The 19,759-nt window shown below is 46.8% G+C and overlaps 1 protein-coding gene across 5 annotated transcripts in view; it reads left to right on the plus strand.

Annotated features, from left to right (window-relative positions):
- The first annotated feature begins 9,984 nt into the window (after positions 1-9,984).
- ABCC5 (ATP binding cassette subfamily C member 5) overlaps positions 9,985-19,759 on the plus strand; it is a 66,971-nt gene continuing 57,196 nt past the window's right edge. For all 5 annotated transcript variants that reach the window (XM_019532839.1, XM_019532840.1, XM_019532841.1 and 2 more), the window contains exons 1-2: positions 9,985-10,082; positions 10,422-10,595. In XM_019532839.1, the coding sequence (XP_019388384.1) occupies positions 10,476-10,595 (120 nt within the window). In that variant the 5' untranslated portion in view covers positions 9,985-10,082; positions 10,422-10,475. The remainder of the gene's footprint in view (positions 10,083-10,421; positions 10,596-19,759) is intronic.

Raw genomic sequence — 19,759 nt, forward strand, 5'->3', positions numbered from 1 at the left:
CGCAGTCAGGGCGGCTAGGAGCTGGAACCAACTTCCAAGGGAAGTGGTGCTGGCTCCTACCCTGGGGATCTTTAAGAAGAGGCTTGTTGACTACCTGGCTGGACTCATTTGAGTCCAGTGTTTTCTTCTGCCCAGGCAGGGGGGTCGGACTTGAAGATCTACAAGGTCCCTTCTGACCCGACTTCTATGATTCTATGATTCTATGATCTTGCTGTGACTTTTGGCACAATATGTACTTGCCTTGTGATCCAATGAAGGCAGATTGCTTGATCCAATGAAGGTAGATCGCTCAGGAAGAGGACTAAATTCAGGGGGAGGGGGAGGGAAAGGGAGGGGAGTGGAGGGGCCTCCCCATATGTATAAGTGCTTAAAGCTAGGGTTCCAATGCAAGTTTCCACCCTGTGTGCTGAACTGTGGAGAAAGGCTTGAATCTGCCACCAAACTTGGTGGCCACACAAAACAGAAGGGACCCTCTTCAGTGCTACCAGCTTCCAACACAGTAACAGAGATGCATCTCTGGATCTCCCTTGCTGTGGTGCTGGTGGATTATTTTCCATTCTTTTCCTCTAATAACCAACAGCTAGAAGGGACTTATCCTTCTGGTTTAGCCCTCCCTTGTGTTTGAGAATATGTAGGCCTTGAAAGCCAGCTGCAGAATCTTCTCCCACTTATTAACCTTGGGTCTAGTGAGAGTGGTGTGAAATGCAGGATGTGCTACTTACTGCTCTACAGTGTCTGATCTATTGCTGCTGCTTTAAGAGATGATGTGTTTTGTCCTTGAACTAATCTTGTCCTCAAAGTTCTCAAGTATATTAAAGAAATCAACCAAGTCACACAGATGAACAGCCCCAGACTGGTTTCCTTTGTTAAATTTTATTTTCAACTTTGAAATAGTTTAGGAACCTGTTTTCTAATTCATCTGACCCCAGTCATCCAAAAAAGTCTAATATTAATTGCTGGGTATAGTTTAAATTCATTGCATTATCTAGTCCAGAACAATGAGAGACTCTCAATAATATAATTCTTGAATGTCCTGTTGGATGGAACGGTTTTTTTCTATGCCTTTTGCTGGCTGACCTGAACAATATAACCTATTTGATAAAGTAAGAATAGTATCCTGAAATATATCTCCTTCTGAGTTTGGATATACTCTGCTGGACAAAGCACAAGGGAAATCAGTAAGCACAAATATCCTAATAATGCAAGTAATCAAATAACTAAGATGCTTAATGTGATTGTAAGATTGTGCAAGGTGGATTTGTTTTATGTCGTCCCAGTATTTTGCTCCAGACTCTCTGCTTTTGTTTAAACCAGGAGTGTCAAACTCATCCTGTGCTGAATCTGGACTGCAAAGGCTCCTCTTGGGCTGGAGCCACAGGGTCAGTAGCAACTGCAGTGGGGCCGCGTTCAGATGGTGGTACAGGGCCAGAGCTGCTGATGGTTGTGCCCACTGGGGACCCTGAATTCTGCATCCCCAACTTTTGGTAGCCTGTCAGTGAGCCAGATGGAATAGCTCTGTGGGCCATATATTCGACACCCCTGGCTTAAACAAATGTACTAAAAACCTATAGCTCTCCTAGTCAGGAAGATCTTCCAAATGAGAACCCGTGCTATGATGTTTGTCTGAGGCTGAAATAGCACTTCTGAGAAGCGTGAACCACCCTCTTCCTCCCAACAGGAAGCTTAATCCTGAAGCAAGATAACAACTGGAATGTCAACACTAACTGATTTTCCTGAGACCACTTTTTATGCAAACATCCTGCAAATGCACTTATGGAGCTGAAGCAAAACTAGCATTGGGCAGTAAGAGCATCTCTGCATTACTGCTAAGCTGTTATGTAGTGTTAAATGTCTGCACTAAAGACAAAGGAAAGAAGAGATGCATTGACTCCCCTCTGGCCCTCTGGGGGGCAAAACCAGCTCCTGTACTTTCTTCAAGTGCCAGCCTCCTACTCCCTTCAATCCCCAGAAGCCTCCTGTCCAAGTCTCAACCCCAACCTTGGCTTCCATACAGACTAGCAATGCTTATTTAACATTTGGAACAACATAGAACAAATCAAACTTAAATCAGCTGCATAGAGGCTGTGTCTGTGTGCTTCAGAGAGCTCTGACAAGTGCCACTGAGCACCTGTTGGCTCCTGTTACACGTACCAAGCCTGGGAATAAGTTAATGGAGCTGTCAGGAGGCCCACTGCTGTTGTCCACCATGATGGAGATGGATCTTGAGAGTGGGGGGACAGGGCCCTTGGGACATCTTCTGCCTCCTTCCCAGGTTTGCCATGGGTGGGCCATAGGATCATAGAAAAGTAGGGTTGGAAGGGACCTCCTAAGGCAACCTAGTGTAGCTCCCTGCTCAAGGTACGATCATCCTTGAATAAACCAAGTATCTGCCCAACCTGCTCTTGAACATGTCCAGGGATGGAGAGGACACCACCTCTCCAGGTAGCCTGTTCCAATGTCTGACTACCTCATAGCCAGAAAGTTCCAACTAATCTCCAACCTAAATTTCCTCTGCTGCAGTTTGAGGCCATTGATCTTAGTCCTGTCCCCTACAGCCACAGAGGATAGCCCATCTCCATCATCTCTATAGTTGCCCTTCAGGTATTTGAAGACTATTTTCAAATTCCCCCATCAGTCTTCTCTTCTCCAGACGAAATAACCCTAGTTCTTTCCTATTAAGTCATGCTTCCCAGGCCCCTAATCTTTTTTTTGTCACCCTCCCCTGGACTCTTTCCAGTCTGTCCTCATCTTTCCTGAAGTGTGGGGCTCCAAACTGGACATAGTACTCCAGGTGAGGCCTCACCAGTGCTGAACAGAGTGGAAGGATCACTTCCCTTGCTTCCTGGCAGTATTCTGAGTGCTGTGAGAGCAGTATGGATATATCCAGAGAACCCTGATGGGACAAACCTGGGCACAGTGGGAAAGCAAGGGCTTGAAGGATCCAGTACTCTGCTGTTTGGAGGTTCAAGCTGGATGACTTAGGTTTTGAGTATCCTCTAAGATCCATGGCTTTGGAAAGCGTGGGATTGATCCTGATGCATCAAAGTCCTAGTCTGGTTTAAGTGGTGGGTGAGAGGCAGGGGACTGTGTGGTTTATCGGAGCTCACTAATGCCTCTTCATGCAACTTAATACTACCTTGGGGGAAATCCTAATGATTTTAGCCCTTCAGGGTGTAAGAAAGATAGCTTAGGCCCTAACCTGTCTGCACATGGGTTGTGAGTTGTAGGGCTGTGAGGTTCCTCAGAAAAGCTGAGCTCCTGAAAGGTCCCAAGCTGCTGTTGCAGCGGGAGATATCTTGCTGCAGAAATTCCCAGGTGCGGTGTGTATTCAGGGAGGCAGAACTGGTGTAGAGCTCCCAGGTGTTGCCTACCTCATGGGAACTTTGTTTTGCTCTATTTGAACATCTCACCTTGGTCTCAGTGAGCTATCTGTAGGGGCTGATTGTTGGGTCTCTTGTGTTTGTCCCTGAGAGCAGAGACTGGCGCATCATCGAGACTCATTTATGTATTTGGACTGTGGTGAATTCCTGCAGAAGGACAGAGTCTTCATCTTATCCTGAAGGCAATGAGGTCCATGGTCATGCTAATCTCTCATGAAAGGAGTGCTTTACCCATGGGTCAGCTGCAGAGTGCTCTGAACCCAGCATTTAAGAGCCTCTCAAAGCTCCATATGGTGGAGTTTGGGTCATAAGTGCTTGAAACTTGGTTTTGCACCCAAGCTTCTTACTTTGCCTTGGTTTTGTATAATATAAAGCTCATGCCAAGGTGCCTTTGGGTCTCCCCTCACTAACCACCCATCTGCTTAGGAAGGGAAAGTGTACTAAGTGCCAGGGCTTTTCTTAAATTAAAAACGGAGACCTTACACCTATAACTTCCCATGACAAAACTGCTAGCCTTGGTAATGATCTGTTGTTGCAACACTGTTATTGCTGGCTACTCAGTTCCTTGTATCATATAGAAGTCCCATGAAAATGGGATTGCTGAGAATTGCTGCGTCATCCCCGGCTGTGGGTCTTGGTGAAGCACCCCACTCTCAAACCCATCTGCCTGCAGGCTCTTGCTGAGCTAAGCTCATTTGCAGACCTTTCTCCATGAGGCACTGTTAGCAGACCAAGCACTGGCACCCCCAGTACAAATGCTGACTGTGGTTACCTTATCAACTGGGTGTTAACCCTGGAGCCTAATGTCAACAGAGTAAGTGGTGTTAAGTTTCACTGCTAATTGAGTTTGTTATCTAGCTTTCCTTTGCACAGTGTGGGAATGAATATAAGATTTGGGAAACAGGGAGAATGGTCTCTTCATTCTCACTCTTTTTTTCTGCACACAGCAGATCCTTGTAGCTCAGTCCATTCTGTCTGATTCTGTATGTTTGCTGTTGCTTCCACCTGGGCTACACTTTTGCCTCTCTGTCCCAGAGACAGAATTGCAAAGGCTGTTTTGCAGACTCTGTCATGTTTCAGTGGAAGAGAGGGAGTGATCTGTAGTGAAATAAGACATGCCTCTTTTTTGCCGAGAGCCTGATGCTCCTAGTGAAGATGATGGGGAAGAGGAGGGAAATGATACATGGGTTGCAGCGGGACTGGGGAAAATGGAACAGGGGAAACATTAACTTATACAGTCCTTTCTTGTTCTCTTGGCTGCTTAATCTTTCTGTTGGGGCTGGTGGGAACTGCAGGTCAAGCATAAGTTCATGGGATTCTCAGGGGACTTCCAGGAAATGTAGTTCCTCTCTCAACCCTGTTGTCATCCCAGTGCACTGCTCCATGAGGAACTGAAATTACAGGCAAGTGTAACAGTTGTGAGCTTAGTCATCAGCAGTGACTGAAGTTGGGCACTTGAAAGTGTGAGAGCCTCATCTCTAACCAAACCCCATTGCCATGAGCTGTAGCAGAATCATACCATCTACAGAGCTAGCACCTGGGGGATGAGTTAACAGGTTGAACAGTGTTCATGAGTGTTTAGCACAATACAGGAGGTATTTAGAATGGTGTCAAGAAAGATGCAGCCTCCTCCCCCCTGAGTGATATTTAGGAATTTTGCAACCTACCAGCTAGTCTGGAAGGATGTGGAGTTTGGGGATTTTGTGGGAGGGGTGCTGTGGGAGGGATGACTGGGATAGGTGGCAGTCCTGATGGGAATGGCAGGCACTGCAACTGTTTCATGATGCATGGCTTATCCTATCCTGCAGCATCTCCTGCTATTCCAAAGCTGGGTCTCTTGACAGACACCACCATATGTACCACGTTGTCAAAAGCACTGTTTCTGCTTGGGTACTAATGTCAGGGCCTCATTTGTTTTCACATAGGGCCTGAAGACGAATGTGTAACTAGTTCTGCAGCAATGAGAAGTCCACTGTTCTAATTCCAGGCCACATCCTGCATCTTTGAGTCAATCAGGTGTATGGATGATGCTAATTCACCTCCTTCCTGGAATCATGCACTTCACAAGGCTTTTCCACTGGGTGCCTGTGGTTCTGAGGGGGAATTTTGGTGATCCAAGCCATCACTACACTGCTCCTCAGGCCCTGGGTTTTAGCTGGGAGAGAGCTCCTAAAGGCTTGATTGATGTCTGCTCATTCTGCCTTGGAGACTGGTGTTGCATGCAGCTTGATTTAAGGTATGTGGAAGCAAAACTTTGCTTGAAATGCCTTGGTGAGTGGAAACAGGTGGCCAGGTAGGTCTGTGATGAACATAGTAAAGAACAGTGCTTCTAAACCTTTTTAGACTCAAGGCACCAGGAGGGAAATGCCAGCTCTTAGTTTTCTTTTTTTTTTTTACTACAGAGAAATACTAGAGCAATTCTTCTGTTGCAAAAACTCAGAAAGACCTCAACGGGTCAGACTGCTTTGAACACTATAGATTTCTATTTCAAACCTCTGTGTTTATCTTGTGAATTGTGTTTGCAACCCTAACAGTGCTAATATTCAAGTTGCCGTGCAAAGGGTCTCAAGGGACCCTAACGTGCTACAGCAGCCTGCTTGAGACTCACTGGTGCAGAAGCTGGATAGGCATGCAGCATAGTTGCACAGGCTGAGCTTGGATGTTCATGGACCACCTGGTAAAGATTCATTTGTTGCATCCTAATGGCTTGAATCAAATCACCTGGGGTGGTTCTAAGCGTCGTCATCATCTCCTCCTCTCCCCCCTGCAGTGTTCTATCTCTGGCACACAGGCCTCTCATCCTCAGAGGCAGCTGTCCCTGACTGACTTAGCATGCTCTCTGCATCAGTTCTGGTCTCCGCTTGCAGCCCTGGCTTCTAGCTACTGGTTCTTGCAAGACTAAAATTGTGTTTTCATTCAAGTGGCAAAAAAGGCAGGCTGGCAATTAGAATGGGGTGACTGCCACAGTTCTGTATCCCTGCTATCTGCCAGGCCTAGAAGCAGCATTGCTGTACCCCTGGGAATTCCAGCTATCACATGCTATCAAGTATCTTTTAGCTTTCATGGTGCACAAGATGCTGCTTTAAGGCTGCCATTGGTGTGGCTCTGCTTCTCCATCCCTGGCCTAGGACTGAACAGAATGAATCCCTGACCTTGAACCAGTGAGAGTTTTATAATCTCTTAGTGGCTTTGTTTACATAACAGCTGTCGTCACTGTTCAGCATTGGGGAAATGAAGTTGGGACTTCAAGCAATAGTAGCATGAGCCTCTACCACTGAAGAGGTAACTCCTCTAGCCAGCTGCACTCACCCTTGCATCCTCTCCTGCAAGGGTATGAGGCTGGTGGAGTCTCATACTCACAAAGGTGGAGTCTCACACTGACAAGGGTATGAGACTGGTGGAGACTCATAACACACTTAGGTGGGTTATGCAAGTATTTTGCTTCACCAGTGCACTAGCCTAGGAGCATCTACACTTGTGGCAGAAAGAAGCTGCTGTTGCTGAGAGATGTTGCTCAGGCCTAATCCACAAAGAGCTGGGTGGTGCCGTTCTACCCGAACAGTCCCACTGTTCCTACCTGCCCCCACTGGACCTGTTCCAATGCTAGTGATATAGTAAGGGACTTGAAGGAGATGCTCTTGTAATGCAGCCACTGCTCCCTTGACTCCTGCTACCATTCCTGGTTCAATGTTCTCCATGGGTCTCCCCACTAACTCACTTATCTGTTGTTTTGATGTACCGTGGGAAGTTCTTCATCTTCTTCCTGCTGCCTCTCCCTCCTTGAACCAGGTACTCTCTTGTTGCTCCCACAATACAAGATCCAAAGACTGGCTTGGGGAGGAGGCTTTCATAAGGACAGGAAGGGTGAGTACAACTGGTGGTACTCCAGCAGTAACAGGAATGCAGCATAGTGGGAGCATTTATGGATCAGGGATCACTTCCCCATTGTGTATGAAGGCAAACTATAAATTCAGAAGTTATTGTTTTATCTGGTATTTATTTAGCTTGGGTTGTACCTGCTTCTTTCCCAGACCTGAAGATAGTCATTTTGTTCCCAAAAGCTGGTTTCACATCTAGACAGTTAGTTCAGTAAAAGGTCTGCTCCAGCATACGTTTCCTTGGTCACATTCCCTGAGTCATCACAGCTGCAATAGAGCTCACCTGGCAAGTATTGTTTTCTGTTCAAAATGAGCCATGTTACACCCTAAAATAAGTGATTTACTTTGAACTTTAAATGATGCTCAGATTCTTGCATTGTTTCTCTGAGTTTTTCACCCTCTGTCCCTTTTTGCTTTGCGCTGTTGAAATAGCCATGTATTTACTTGTACTACAGTACATTTGATGCAGATGAAGATCTAGTTTTGTAACTGTTCAGAAGTGTTCTCAGCTTCCTCTAAAAATTGCCTTTCCCCCTCCTGGCTCCTGTCCAAATATCCACTCATGTTTTTAGCATGTGAAGTGCACCCTATCATTCAGCGTTTATTCTGGTTGGGATGTTTTTCTTTAATTGCAACCAAAGCAGTTTGAAACCTCACAACTGTGAGCTCACAGTGGAATATTCCACAGGAAGGCAGATGATTGCCTAACAGTAACTCTGCGCTTTTGTGGCTGCCCAGCTCTGAGTTGCTGAGTAGTGAGTGGCTTGTAGTTCTGCTGTCCCAAGATATTAGTGTGTCATCCATAGGGGTGGTTCTTAATTGTGCCAAAAACGGTACAGGAACCCAGGAGCATGGAAGTGTTTGCGTTGCAGAGCACTCTGGATGCTGGTGGGTCTCCTGTTACAGGCTGATTGCAAATCCACTGCTACACAGCAGTGCCATTTTGCCTTTGTGCTGTTTGGCTTCCTGGACCTGAAACCATTCGAGGGCCTGTTCTTCACTTGCTGTTCTTATTTCAGATTTCTGAAGACTATCTGCTCTCAGGCAGAACAATACTTGCGTTGTAAGCAGTTGTTATATAAACTGCTCAACTGAATCTCGGCTGACGTTTTGGTTATGAAAGGAACATAGAGTGGGATTGCTGGACCAGAAGAAATTATGAAAATAGAAGAGGTCGCAGCTCCCTCATGAGGGGTGTTTCTTCTGCAGGGATAAAGTTTCTGTTTTCTTTACTTGTTAGTGAACTAAACCTTAGCAAATGTGGCTCGGGATGCTGTTGTGCCTAGCGGTTCAGTTTGTATATGGGAACCCGGACTTCTGCATATGGAAATGTTCTCTGTCCTCCTGTCACATGCTGGAGAAACATCAATATCATAGCACTGCAGAGCAGTGGGGCTGGAAGGGACCTCCAGAGGTCATCACGTCCAGCCCCCTGCCTGAGGCAGGATCAGTCCAATCCCAACCACCCCATACAATCCATAAGCTAAGCTCTGCATAAGACTGTCAGCCCTTTGGGGTCCTGTCCTGGGCAGCGGCTCCGTTGTGTATATATAGCACAGTCCCTGCAAAGGGTGAACGGGGTGAGGGAACACGGGTTTCCCTTCTCGCTTTTCTTTCAGGGGCAGCAAAGCTGGGAGAGACGCTGCCGCAGGCTCCCAAGCTGCAGCCTCTGACTGCAACTGGCCAAAAGCCCATTTCTCCCCCACCATCTCCTCAGCAGTGGTGGCCTTAGGGTCATTGGGGCCCTAAGCAAGAGTCATTTGTGGCCGCTTGAAGGCTTAAGTTTGATGACCGATAAGACATTTTTCGGCCTCTTGAAGGCTCAGATCAGGCGTCGTCGCTTAACCCGGCAGGGGAAATACCACGTGCCTGTGTCCAAGAAGGCAGCTTTCCTGAAACGCTTCGCAGGAGAACTGCTCTTCCAGCATTGTTCAGTACTGGCTTTAAGCCCAGTTTATGGAAACGGGTGTCTCTTCCCTTGCTTGCGCTGATGGCCGTACAGCTGCGAGTGAACAAAACTCGGGGGCTTGTCCAAATCCCGAGCCTCTGGGCTTGGGCCTGCAAGTAGGATGCCCGCCAAAGGTTTTGGAAACATCGGAAGATCTAGGTGTGGGTGGAGGATGTTTGCCGGTAGTAGGGCCATGTATGGTTCTGGACTCTTGCATTTGGAATTAGTTTTGGCTAATTCGGATACAAATTCAATGAAAAAAAGAAGAAAAAAAGGCATTTTCCATTTCAATTTCACTTGGCCCTCTCCACGAAACTGTAAGCATCTTGCTACAATATCGATCAGCCAAATATTCAGGACCATTTTAATTTTTGTCAAGCGTGGCCGCCCAGTTTGGTCGCCGTCCTCGGCTGCAGAAGCGAGCCCTGCAGGGAGCGCGACCGTCCCGGTTTTCTGCCGCTCCGTCCTCTAGCGAGACGAAACCCGACGCCTTTTTTCCCCTCTTTTTCTCTTATAGAAGGCGTCGTCGCGGGCGGACATCTGGACCATCCTCTCACAGTGGACGCGGGTCGGGCTGCGCGGAGGCAGAGGCCGGGCGAGGACAAAGCCAAGACAGAGCTCGACGCGGGGCGCAGAGCGGTGGGGACCGATTGCCACCGGCCCCGGCCCGCGCAGAACGTTCCAGACCCGGCGGGGAGTGGGCAGCCGGCAGCCCGCGCGGGGGCTGGTGGGAGCTGTAGTTCCCACCTGCGGGAGAGAACTCCCCTTCCCGTCAGCCCCGGCGGGCGCTCGCCGCCGCGCGCAGGCGCAGTGCGGACGCCGGCACCGCTATAAGGCTGTGGTTTGGCAGAGTGCAGCAGCCGGCGCTGGGCTGAGGTAGGAGCCGGGCCCCGCTCCTCCCCCGGGCTCGGTGTAGCGAGCGAGGCGGGGTCCAGCCTGCAGCCGAGCTGGGGGCGGTGAATGGAGAGGTCGTGCGGGGACCTGACAGGATGGGGCCTAGATTGGTGTTTGGGGGCCGCAGGCCTCTGTGGGGGGAGGGGGGTGCTGGCCCCTCCGTTACGTCATGGCCCTGCTGGGGTGGGGCTGGCGCTGCGTCCCAGGGTCATTCCAGGCGACGCGCAGGTGGTCTCGCGAGCCGCCAGGACGGGGTTTCAAGTTGCTCTAGTGTTTGTTGCATGAGATTTTTATATCTATATTTTTGTCCTCTCTCTTTAGATTTTCCTGAGGTGCCAATCCACGGGTAAACCCTGGCGTTGACGGAAGGAGAAGATGAAAGACATCGACATAGGAAAAGAGTATGTCATACCCAGCCCGGGGTATAGGAGCACGAGGGAGAGAGCTGGCTCTGAGGAGCTAGATGAGCTGAAACTCCAGCAAGCTAAACACAAGGTCAGTGCGTGTGCTGTCCTCTTGCTCTTCTGCCCTAGCCCTTTATTTCTGCGTGTTCTTGCGTGCCTGGTTATTAAACTGTTTGCGGCAGCCCTTATCTTGCTGTGCCAGCTTTATGTGGACTCATTACCTTTTGAAGGTCAATGTGAAACGTGCTGCTTTAGGGGTTGCTGCAAAGGGAGACGCGTACCAGCGACCGGTAGGAGGGAAGAACAGCACAGCACCAAGGGGAGAGCGGGGGGGATTTTCTCAAGTACTAGGAAGTATCAAATGGCTGGAAGCAACTCTTTATAAATGGTGAGGGGCTCTCCAAATGATGGGGGTAGAAAAAGGGAAGAGAAACCTGCAAGCACAGATCACATTCAGCCTTCTAAGCAGAAATGACAAAAACAAGGAAGCTGTCATTCATTATGCTGCAGATTGGCAGCTTTTTAAAGACTTCTTTAAGAATATTTTAATTGAGTTGTCTTGATACGTGTAACTTCTGCTACTTGGAAGCAGACATAAAATGGTCTTATTTAGTACTGTGCGAGCAGATAAGGTTTATGTCAGTGTAGTGTAAAGAAGCCAACTTTAACATTGTTGAAAACTGGTACAGCAGCAGTTTTTATTTGGATGACTTAAGTCAGACTAGTCTCAGCCAGTTGGCCTTAACCAAGTCAGAAATGCCCTGAAAGGGAGAGGGGGGGAAAGGATGTGGGGAAAACTCGGTCTTAAGAGGCACTTGTACAGCCTTTGGCCCAGAACCAGCACTTTATGTCAACTTGTATTACAGATATTTGGATTTTTGTCTTTTCTGTGTATCTATTTGTCTCTTAGATTTTCTTTCTTTTGAGAGTTGTTTCCAAATTGCCCAGGAAACAAAATAATCCCCCTCTTTTGTATTGTTCAAACAAATAGAATTGCATGCATGTCTTGCTCATGGTTTTGGTACTCTCTTTGCATTGGTTCACAGTGTAAGACTCTTTTATAAACGTAGTGATTTAAGGCTCCAGTCGTAGTAAGCATCTTGTACAAATCAGCTGTGTGAATTTCTTTGGCTCAAGAAAGCCCATTACTTTCACCATACTTCAAAATGCAGTTTTCTTCCATACCAAAAAAAAGTGCTATAAAAGGTAATATATCTATTCTGAATTTTCTGGTCACAAACATGCTGTGTCTGTGAGGTATCAGTAAATAAGATGAACCAAGAAAATTCTCCTGCCGAATGGTTTTGCCCCTGGCAGTGGTGCACTACTGGAGTCTGGGATGTTGCAGAATTGTTTCTGTTGCAACAGGGCAGACTGAGCACAGCTGGCGCTTGCAGTCATTGCAGGGCTGTCTTTGCTTCTCTACAGCGCTCTGTGACTCAGCAGGCTATCAGTGATGGCCACTGTTCAGGGCGAGTGAGAACATCTGATTTCTGCTTTAATATAGGCTGTTGATAATGAATCGGGGCCCCTCTAGAGTCATGGTGCAGCTTCTTAGCATCATATATTACACTGGGATTGGCTTGCTGCTCTGTATGTTGTCCAATAGCAGCTGTTTCCTGTGAGATTGCTGGTAACAACAGTGTTGCCACTGGTGGAGAGCCTTGTTTTTTAGCCAGTAGCATCTGAGCATAGCTGTAGCTATAGCATACTGGCTCTTTCTGATTGGCCTGCATCTGGAGGTTGTGCTTATACACAATACAAATTCTGCATTGAGCTTGTTTTAAAGCTGCTGGGGAATGAGCTGCTGTCTTACTTGCAAACAGATGTTGCATGCAGTGAGCATAGTACAACTTGAATGTCTCTTGAATTGATTGTAGTGCTGGGTTTCAAATTACCCTGTTGGGCAATAAGAGAAGAACTAAGCTTCATGGCCACTTGTCTAGAAACCTTTTGCATCATTCTGTCTTAACCTGCACCTGGTCCCAATGAGACACCCAGCTGCCCCTCACTCCACTCCCAAGTTCCAGATCCCCTACTGCCCAAGGATTTGGGTATGTTTGATTTGCAGAAATGTCTGTAGTTGGATTTGTTAATAACTGGATGTTTGCTGTCTTAGTAATCAAAGGTCTTAACTATAAAAAAAAAAATTTGACTTAAACATTCACCTCCTAATCAGCGGTACTCAGAAGTTGGTGCTAATAAGTATCTCTACTATTTGAGACCATCTGTAGAGAGCATTTTATATACTACTGAGCACTACTTAAATACAGAGCAGGTAACCTACACAAGAGTAAGTGGCTTTTATAGTATTTGTATGGTAGGGTAAGTCTTTCTATTACCAGTGAGACATGCTAGGGGCTTTTTTGCTGCCTTACTCTAAAAGCACAAACAGGTATCGCCCAGATGAGTCCCCATAAATTTATGGTGGCAAGTTGTGAGCAGGTGCCTCCTAGTCCCTTCCCTTGCTAGAAGGGCACTATATGTACTCTGGGCATGGGTGGGGGTAGCGCTTTATTTAGAGCAACTCTGTTGCCTGTATGAGCATCCCTGTGCTTCAAAATAGTGGCAAGAGCACATGAGCTCAAACCAGCTTTAGTTCTAGTTAAAGTGCTACTGTCTTAGGAGCATGAGCTGATACATGATGCTGCTGGAGCATGTCAGTTGTTTAATTTTTTTTAATTAAGTCTGCTCTGATATGCTGGAATTCCAGCATGTGGGAGCAGCCTTGGTGTTTGTCTTACTTGCATATTGCATGTTATGGGAACCCCCTTGCAGGGGATTCCTGTACACGTAGTGGGGTTCCATACCCTGACTTGGTGTGCATGTCAACAAGTGAGAACCTGCATGGGGGTTCACCTGCTTGCAGACCCACATTGTGGGAATCCCAACCCAACCCCCCCCCCGATCCCCAAGGGATTCCCACAGTGTGCATATCTTGCTGCTGCACCCCAAGTGGAGGCATGGAACCTGGGGCTGTTTCTTCTGCAAGACTGGACCCCTGAAGTCTCAAGAGCAGCAGGGGCCTACCCTGTGGGACAGCAGCCCTAGTGACAGCTGTAGATGCCAATGAAGTGGATTAGATGAGCCAGGACGCATCCTGGCATAGCTGACTCCTCTCCAAAGATGCCATCTGCTCATAGGTGAAGAAGGAAATAGGGGAGTTCAATTTTGCTGTGTTTGAAGCTCAGAAAGGGTTGCGCTACTTTTCTGGAAGGTATGGGAGGCCCTCTGTGTAGTTTGTCTCTACTTCACCTGCAGAAGAGGTGCCTGGACTCCCCTGCTTTTGAACAGGGCTGCGATGGCATTGGTCTAGCCAGTAATGCTTTTAAAATCTATTTTAGGTCCTCTTGGGCTAAAAAGAAGCAGAGTCTATGCTCCTTTTTCCCTAGTAAATGGAAAATTTAAAAAATAATAACGTGGCCAAACTCAGTCCCTTCCAAGGGTAGAAGAGGGACCCTGTTGCAAGAGCTACTGCACAGCCAAGACTCCATGTATTCTGTATTGGTCCCGTTTTTGTGCTTGGAGGGGAGGGTGTTCTGTCGCTCTTGTTAGGATGTCTCAGTCTTGCAAGTTTATTCAGTTTGCCCTCTGTGGCAACCAACCTGTCCCTCAAAACAACTGTTCTTAAACTTATCATTTGGGGATAGCAGTTGCTGGGTGAGTCACTCTTACTGAAAGCTAGAAGTAGTTGACTGTTAAGACTGCTTGACACCAGCATTGGTACAGAAAGATGCTAATTGCCTCTTAAGAACGTGGTGTGCTACCAGAAATAAGATTCCTGGAATCTTGCTTCAAAGTACCTCGCAAAACAAAGAAGACTTAATTTGAGGTTTTCTAGTACCTGATGGAAGTGTTTGTAATAGAAACTTGGGTCTGGGAAATCAACTTCTGGGAATCGAATTCAAGGCATAATGTACCGAGGTAGATAAATGTCTTTTGACGATAAGCATGGTACAAGTACACATGTAATTTAAATTTTAAAAGCTTTGCTAAAGAAACCTCTTAAAAAGCAGGATATTAAGGATACATTCAGGATTTACATTGATTCTGTGTGGGGAGATGCTGTATTAATTGGCACTATGTACTTAATGCTTCACTTCCTGATAAAGGATGCTGCTCTTCTGCTAACAAATACAATTGGCATGGTCCACCCAAACAATTGGTACTGATGCAAAAGATGTATCTTCTTAAATGGCTTTGCTTCACCTAATGTATCTTTTATTGTAATGCATGAGTTAGTATCCTTTGTTCTCAAACTGCTGTGCTTGTTGTGACTTAGTGGTATAAAGCAGAGCAGTTTTTGCCGGCTGTCTTTCCTTAACTGGAATGTCAATGGGAATTGCATGTCCTGAGGATAGGGTAGATTGTTGCGTCCATAAACTGCTGCTGCTGCTGCAAAAAAAATACAAGGAAGGGGAAGACATCTTATACTATAAACAAACAAACAACTTTTAAGTTTTTACCTCCACTTTTATAGAATGGCAGAGCTCAATAGAGTATGGGACAGCCAGGATGAGGGAGAGCTTTACCCTTCATCTATATAGAACATGTGAAGGAACACCTTGAGAGGCTGGACACCTTCAAGTCAGCTGGCTCAGGCAGCTTACACCCCAGGATACTAAAGGAGCTGGCAAGCATCATAGCTTGGCCCCTGGCATGGATCTTTGGGAACTTGTGATGCTCCGGCAAAGTGTCCAAAGATTGGAAGAAGGCCAATGTGGTGCCCATCTTCAGGAAAGGAAGGAAAGTAGATCTGGGGAAGTACAGGCCTGTTGGCCTGGCCTCCATCCCTGGGAAGATCTTGGAGAAAATCAACAAAGTCTAGACTATTCCTGACAAACTGGCTGAAGGCAACTTCCTGAGGGATAGCCAGCCACGGGTTTGTTGCAGGTAGGTCTTGCCTGACCAATCTCATCTCCTTCTGCAACCAGGTGACGCATCACCTGGGCAATGGAGAAGAGATTGACATTGTATATCTTGACTTTAAAAAAGCTTTCTAGCTGGTATCCCACAATTGTCTTGTAGGAAAAACTGGCTAACTACAACCTTGGCTACATCATAGTCTGCTGGCTGGGGAACTTTGTCTTTGAGGTCGTCCCCAGAGAGTGATAGTTGACGGAAGTCAATTATTGTGGTGCACTGTGACCAGTGGGTCCCCCAAGGCTCTGTCACTGGGCCTTTTCCACATCTTCATTAATGATATGGACATTGGTGTCAGAAGCAGACTGGCCATATTTGCTGATGACGTCAAACTTTGGGGTAAAACATCCACACCCAAAGACAGGATGGTGATTCAGGCTGACCTTGACAGGCTTGGAAAATGGATGGATGAAAACCTGATGGCCTTCAACTCTGAAAAATGCAAGGTACTCCACTGTAGGAAGAAAAACCCACAGCATGCTTATAGGCTCAGCAGTGCTACGCTTGCTAGCACCATGGCTGAAAGGGACTTGGGGGTCATGATTGACCACAAGATGAATATGAGCCACCAATGTGATGTTGCAGCTGGCAAAAGAGCAAAACTTTGACTTGCATCCTTAGATGCTTCTCTAGCAAATCCCAGGATGTCATCCTTCCACTGTATTTGGCCTTGATGAGACCGCAGCTGGAGTATGGTATCCAGTTCTGGGCTCCACAACTCCAAAAAAGATGTGGAGAAGCTTGAGAGAGTCCAATGGAGAGCCAGGCTCATGATCAAAGGTTGGGGAGAACAGGCCTTCTGATAAGAGGCTGAGAGCCATGGGACTCCTCAGCCTGGAAAAGCGCAGGCTCAGAAGGATCTGGTGGCTGCCTGTAAATATAAGGAGTATGCATCGGGGTCTGGGGAACACCTGTTCACCAGAACACCCCAAGGGGTAACAAGGTCAAACTGTCACAAACTCCTCCCAGGACCATTTCAGACTGAACACAAGGAAGAACTTCTTTACTGTCCAAGCCCCCCAAGGCCTGGAATAGACTCCTCCAGAGGTGGTGCCAGCACCTACTCTGGAAACTTTTAATAAAGATTTGGATGCTTATCCTGCTGGGATCCTTTGACTCTAGCTGACTTCCTGCCCCTGGGGCAGGGGGCTGGACTTGATCTTCCGAGGTCCCTTCCAGCCTTAATGTCTATGAAATGTGTGATACCATAGGGGCTATTGAATGGCCTTTCTTAGAACAGTGCGGTCTTTTTTTTAGAACAGGGAAACATGATGCTCCTGACTTGAGCTGCTAGAGCTCTTCTTAATTACTCAGTCTAGGGTATGTGGCATATGTGTGAAAGCACAGTAGTGGTCTGGTCTTGTCTTGTATCTGGAGCACACTCTGTATCCAACCATTGGAGCTGAACGTGACTCAGATTCATCACAGCACGGTGCCTGACAATTGCTGCACCTATAAGGAATTGTTTTGAGCAGAGAGTGTGACTCATCAACTGAGCCTGCTTAAAATAAACAGGAGAAATTAGTGTTGCGTTGTTGAACTTCTTATGGCAAGGTCTAGTAACTCTCTCTAACCCTAGTAATTCTTTTCTCACCTTCTTCTGAGACTGACTTGATCCTTCCTCCCGGGACACCCTCCCAAGTGCTGCCTTGGTGACTGTTTATACTTTCTGCCTGGATAAGATACTGTCGGGTATTGCCTGGGTAGCACTTAATCACCAAGCTTTGAAGACTTTTTTTTTTTTTTTTTAGGAAGGCTGGGATTCATTACAATACTTGTGGCTGTTTGTGTGGTGTTTGGGCCCCAAAACCAGGTGAGGTCCCCCTTTTTATAGGAGGGAAGCCTTCATTCTATGATTCTAGAATTCTATTATTGTAACAGTCTTGTGACCTAATGATGGCCATTCAACTTCATAATAGAGCTGTTCTGCAGACAAATGCCCAGTGCTGACTAGCCACCTGCCACTAACAGTCTTAAAGCCATGTCACTTGAACCTACTCTGAGCACAGTGCTGACTAGCAGTCAGCTATCAGATGGTGAGAAGACTTGCCTACCAGGACTGGGAGATCTACAAGTGAATGGCCACTGGGGAAAATGGTGCTCTATGCATCTTCCTAATCTCATGACTATGCAAACACTTCTGAAAAGTCCTCATCCACATGTGGGCTCTAGGATTTGTTCCAAGTTCTCTTCTCTATACAAGGAAAAAGCCATTCCTTTCCTTATGGATCCTGTTTTTTAATTTATGGGTAACAATTTTTCTTAAAAGCTTATTCTAGCAGATTTAGTGATAGAAATGGGGCACAGTGCCAGTGGAGCAGTTCATCAAGATAATTACCCAAATTATCTAATTCAGATAATTCAGTCTGCTCAACTGCCACCCAAGTGAGCAGATCATCAACATTTGGCTGTGGTAGAGGCGATGAGCAGGGGCATAGCTGTGTTTACATACATGTAGTCTTAAAACTTGTTGCTGCTGCCAGCCTGTTCTGCTACACTTTACAACTGTGCTTAACAGCTTGAGGCACTTGCTTGTGCCTGTAAAACCCTCTAATGTCTGAGGATATTTTTGTGCATTTAACTCATCTTGGTGCAGGTAACAAGTTCAGATATAAATAACTGTTCTAGTATTAAGCAGCTTTTCTTAACCTAAATTATAACAGATGAGTTTAATTTGGGTCATTGTAAGAGTTGGTTTTGGTTTTATGGGAAACGATGTAAAACAGGGCTGTCCAACTAGCTGCCTGCAGGCGACATGCAGCCTGTGAAGAGTTTAAGTTGCAGCCCCTGAGCTCCCACCCAGCCAGAGTATCCAGACTTCTGCCTCCCTCCAGGCTTTTTTTTGCTCATGCTCCAAGTGGTGCACCCCACTGCAACACGGCAAGGGAAGCTGAGTGAGCCTGGGGCTGTGCAGAAAGGAGGTGGGAGGCATCTGGGGCCCCCAGCTACCTACAAGGTGGACAGCCCTAGTGTAAAAGAGGTTGAGTTCCAGTACATGGATGCTGTAGTATGTACTCACTTGGAAGCAGGCATTTAAGCAATTGTTGATGCCTTTTTACTGAGGCATGCAGGAAAATGGGACTGACACTTAATATAAGATTGCAACATAAACCGTGAGCTTGGTTTTGAATCTTATCAAGCAGTTGTGATCCCCATCTTACTGCATGGAGGTGTGATGTGGACAACATACAGGACACCAAGCTGCTGGAGAAATACCATCAGCGCTGCCTGCAGAAAATCCTTCTAATCCAGTGGGAGGACGGATGCACCAACATTAGCGTCCTCTTGTGAGCAAATGCCACAAGCATGATGATGATGATCTGACCTCAATTTTGCTGGGCCAGCCATGTCATGTGGATGTCTGACCCCAGATTCCAGAAGCAAATGTAATTCTTCTAGCTCGGTCAAAATGTATGCTCAAGAAGAGGGCAAAGGAAGCCCTTCAAGGATAACCTCAAGGCCAATTTGGGAGGGGGGGGAAAAATGCAACTCCATGTCATCAACTCATGGGAGGCCACTTGGAGCAGTTCTGGGTGATAGTGGAAGAGTCTGCTGCAAGGATCTCAATACTTCAAAACCCCGTGACAAGAGGCTGAAAACCTGGGAGTAGCAGAAACAGCCTTGTGCCAACTGAACCAAGAATCCAGAGCCACCCACCTCGCATGGAAACGCATACCCAAGCTGCAATAAGGCTTAGCCAGGATTGATGGGTTCTATCTGTCATCTTCAAACCCACAAATATGGCATTATGGAAGGCTATCATCCTCGACTGTGTGTGAGGGCTTGCTGACTGTGAGAAGGTACTATTTTACAAAGCATACAGCTCTTCAAATGTTTGGCTACAAGCTTTTGAAATTGTTCCTCTAGGGCATTTGCTGTCTTTCAGGCTGTGGGCCAGAACTAACTCCCATGTGGAACAGAAGTGGGCAAGCAAGTGCTAGGATTTAGCAGGCACTAAGATCTTTCTGTTGCCACTGCTGCTTCCTGCCTCAGTAGGGGAAGTGCTCACCATTCCTACCTTATGTCTGTGAGCCAAATCCAAGGAGTTTGGAAGCCCTTGCCCTGTGGGATGCAGTGTCTAAGTTCTTGTGTCTTGGAAACTTGAAGGAATCGTCACTTGCATTTTGCTGTTCCTACTGCAAATTCTGGGACTGAGGTGCCATTCATGTACCCAAGTAAATTTTTGGAGCCAAGGAATTTTAAGCGTTTATTACAATGTTTCACAAAGCTGCTGATTTTTTAATAACCTTGTCCCTTGCAACTTTTTCCTCAAATGGGAGTAGCAAAAACTCTACCTCCTGTGCCCCCCTGCTGGTAATAATACATGTGTAT

Source organism: Crocodylus porosus, unplaced genomic scaffold, assembly GCF_001723895.1.
Source record: "Crocodylus porosus isolate Cpor-Errol unplaced genomic scaffold, CroPor_comp1, whole genome shotgun sequence".
Lineage (NCBI taxonomy): Eukaryota > Metazoa > Chordata > Crocodylia > Crocodylidae > Crocodylus > Crocodylus porosus.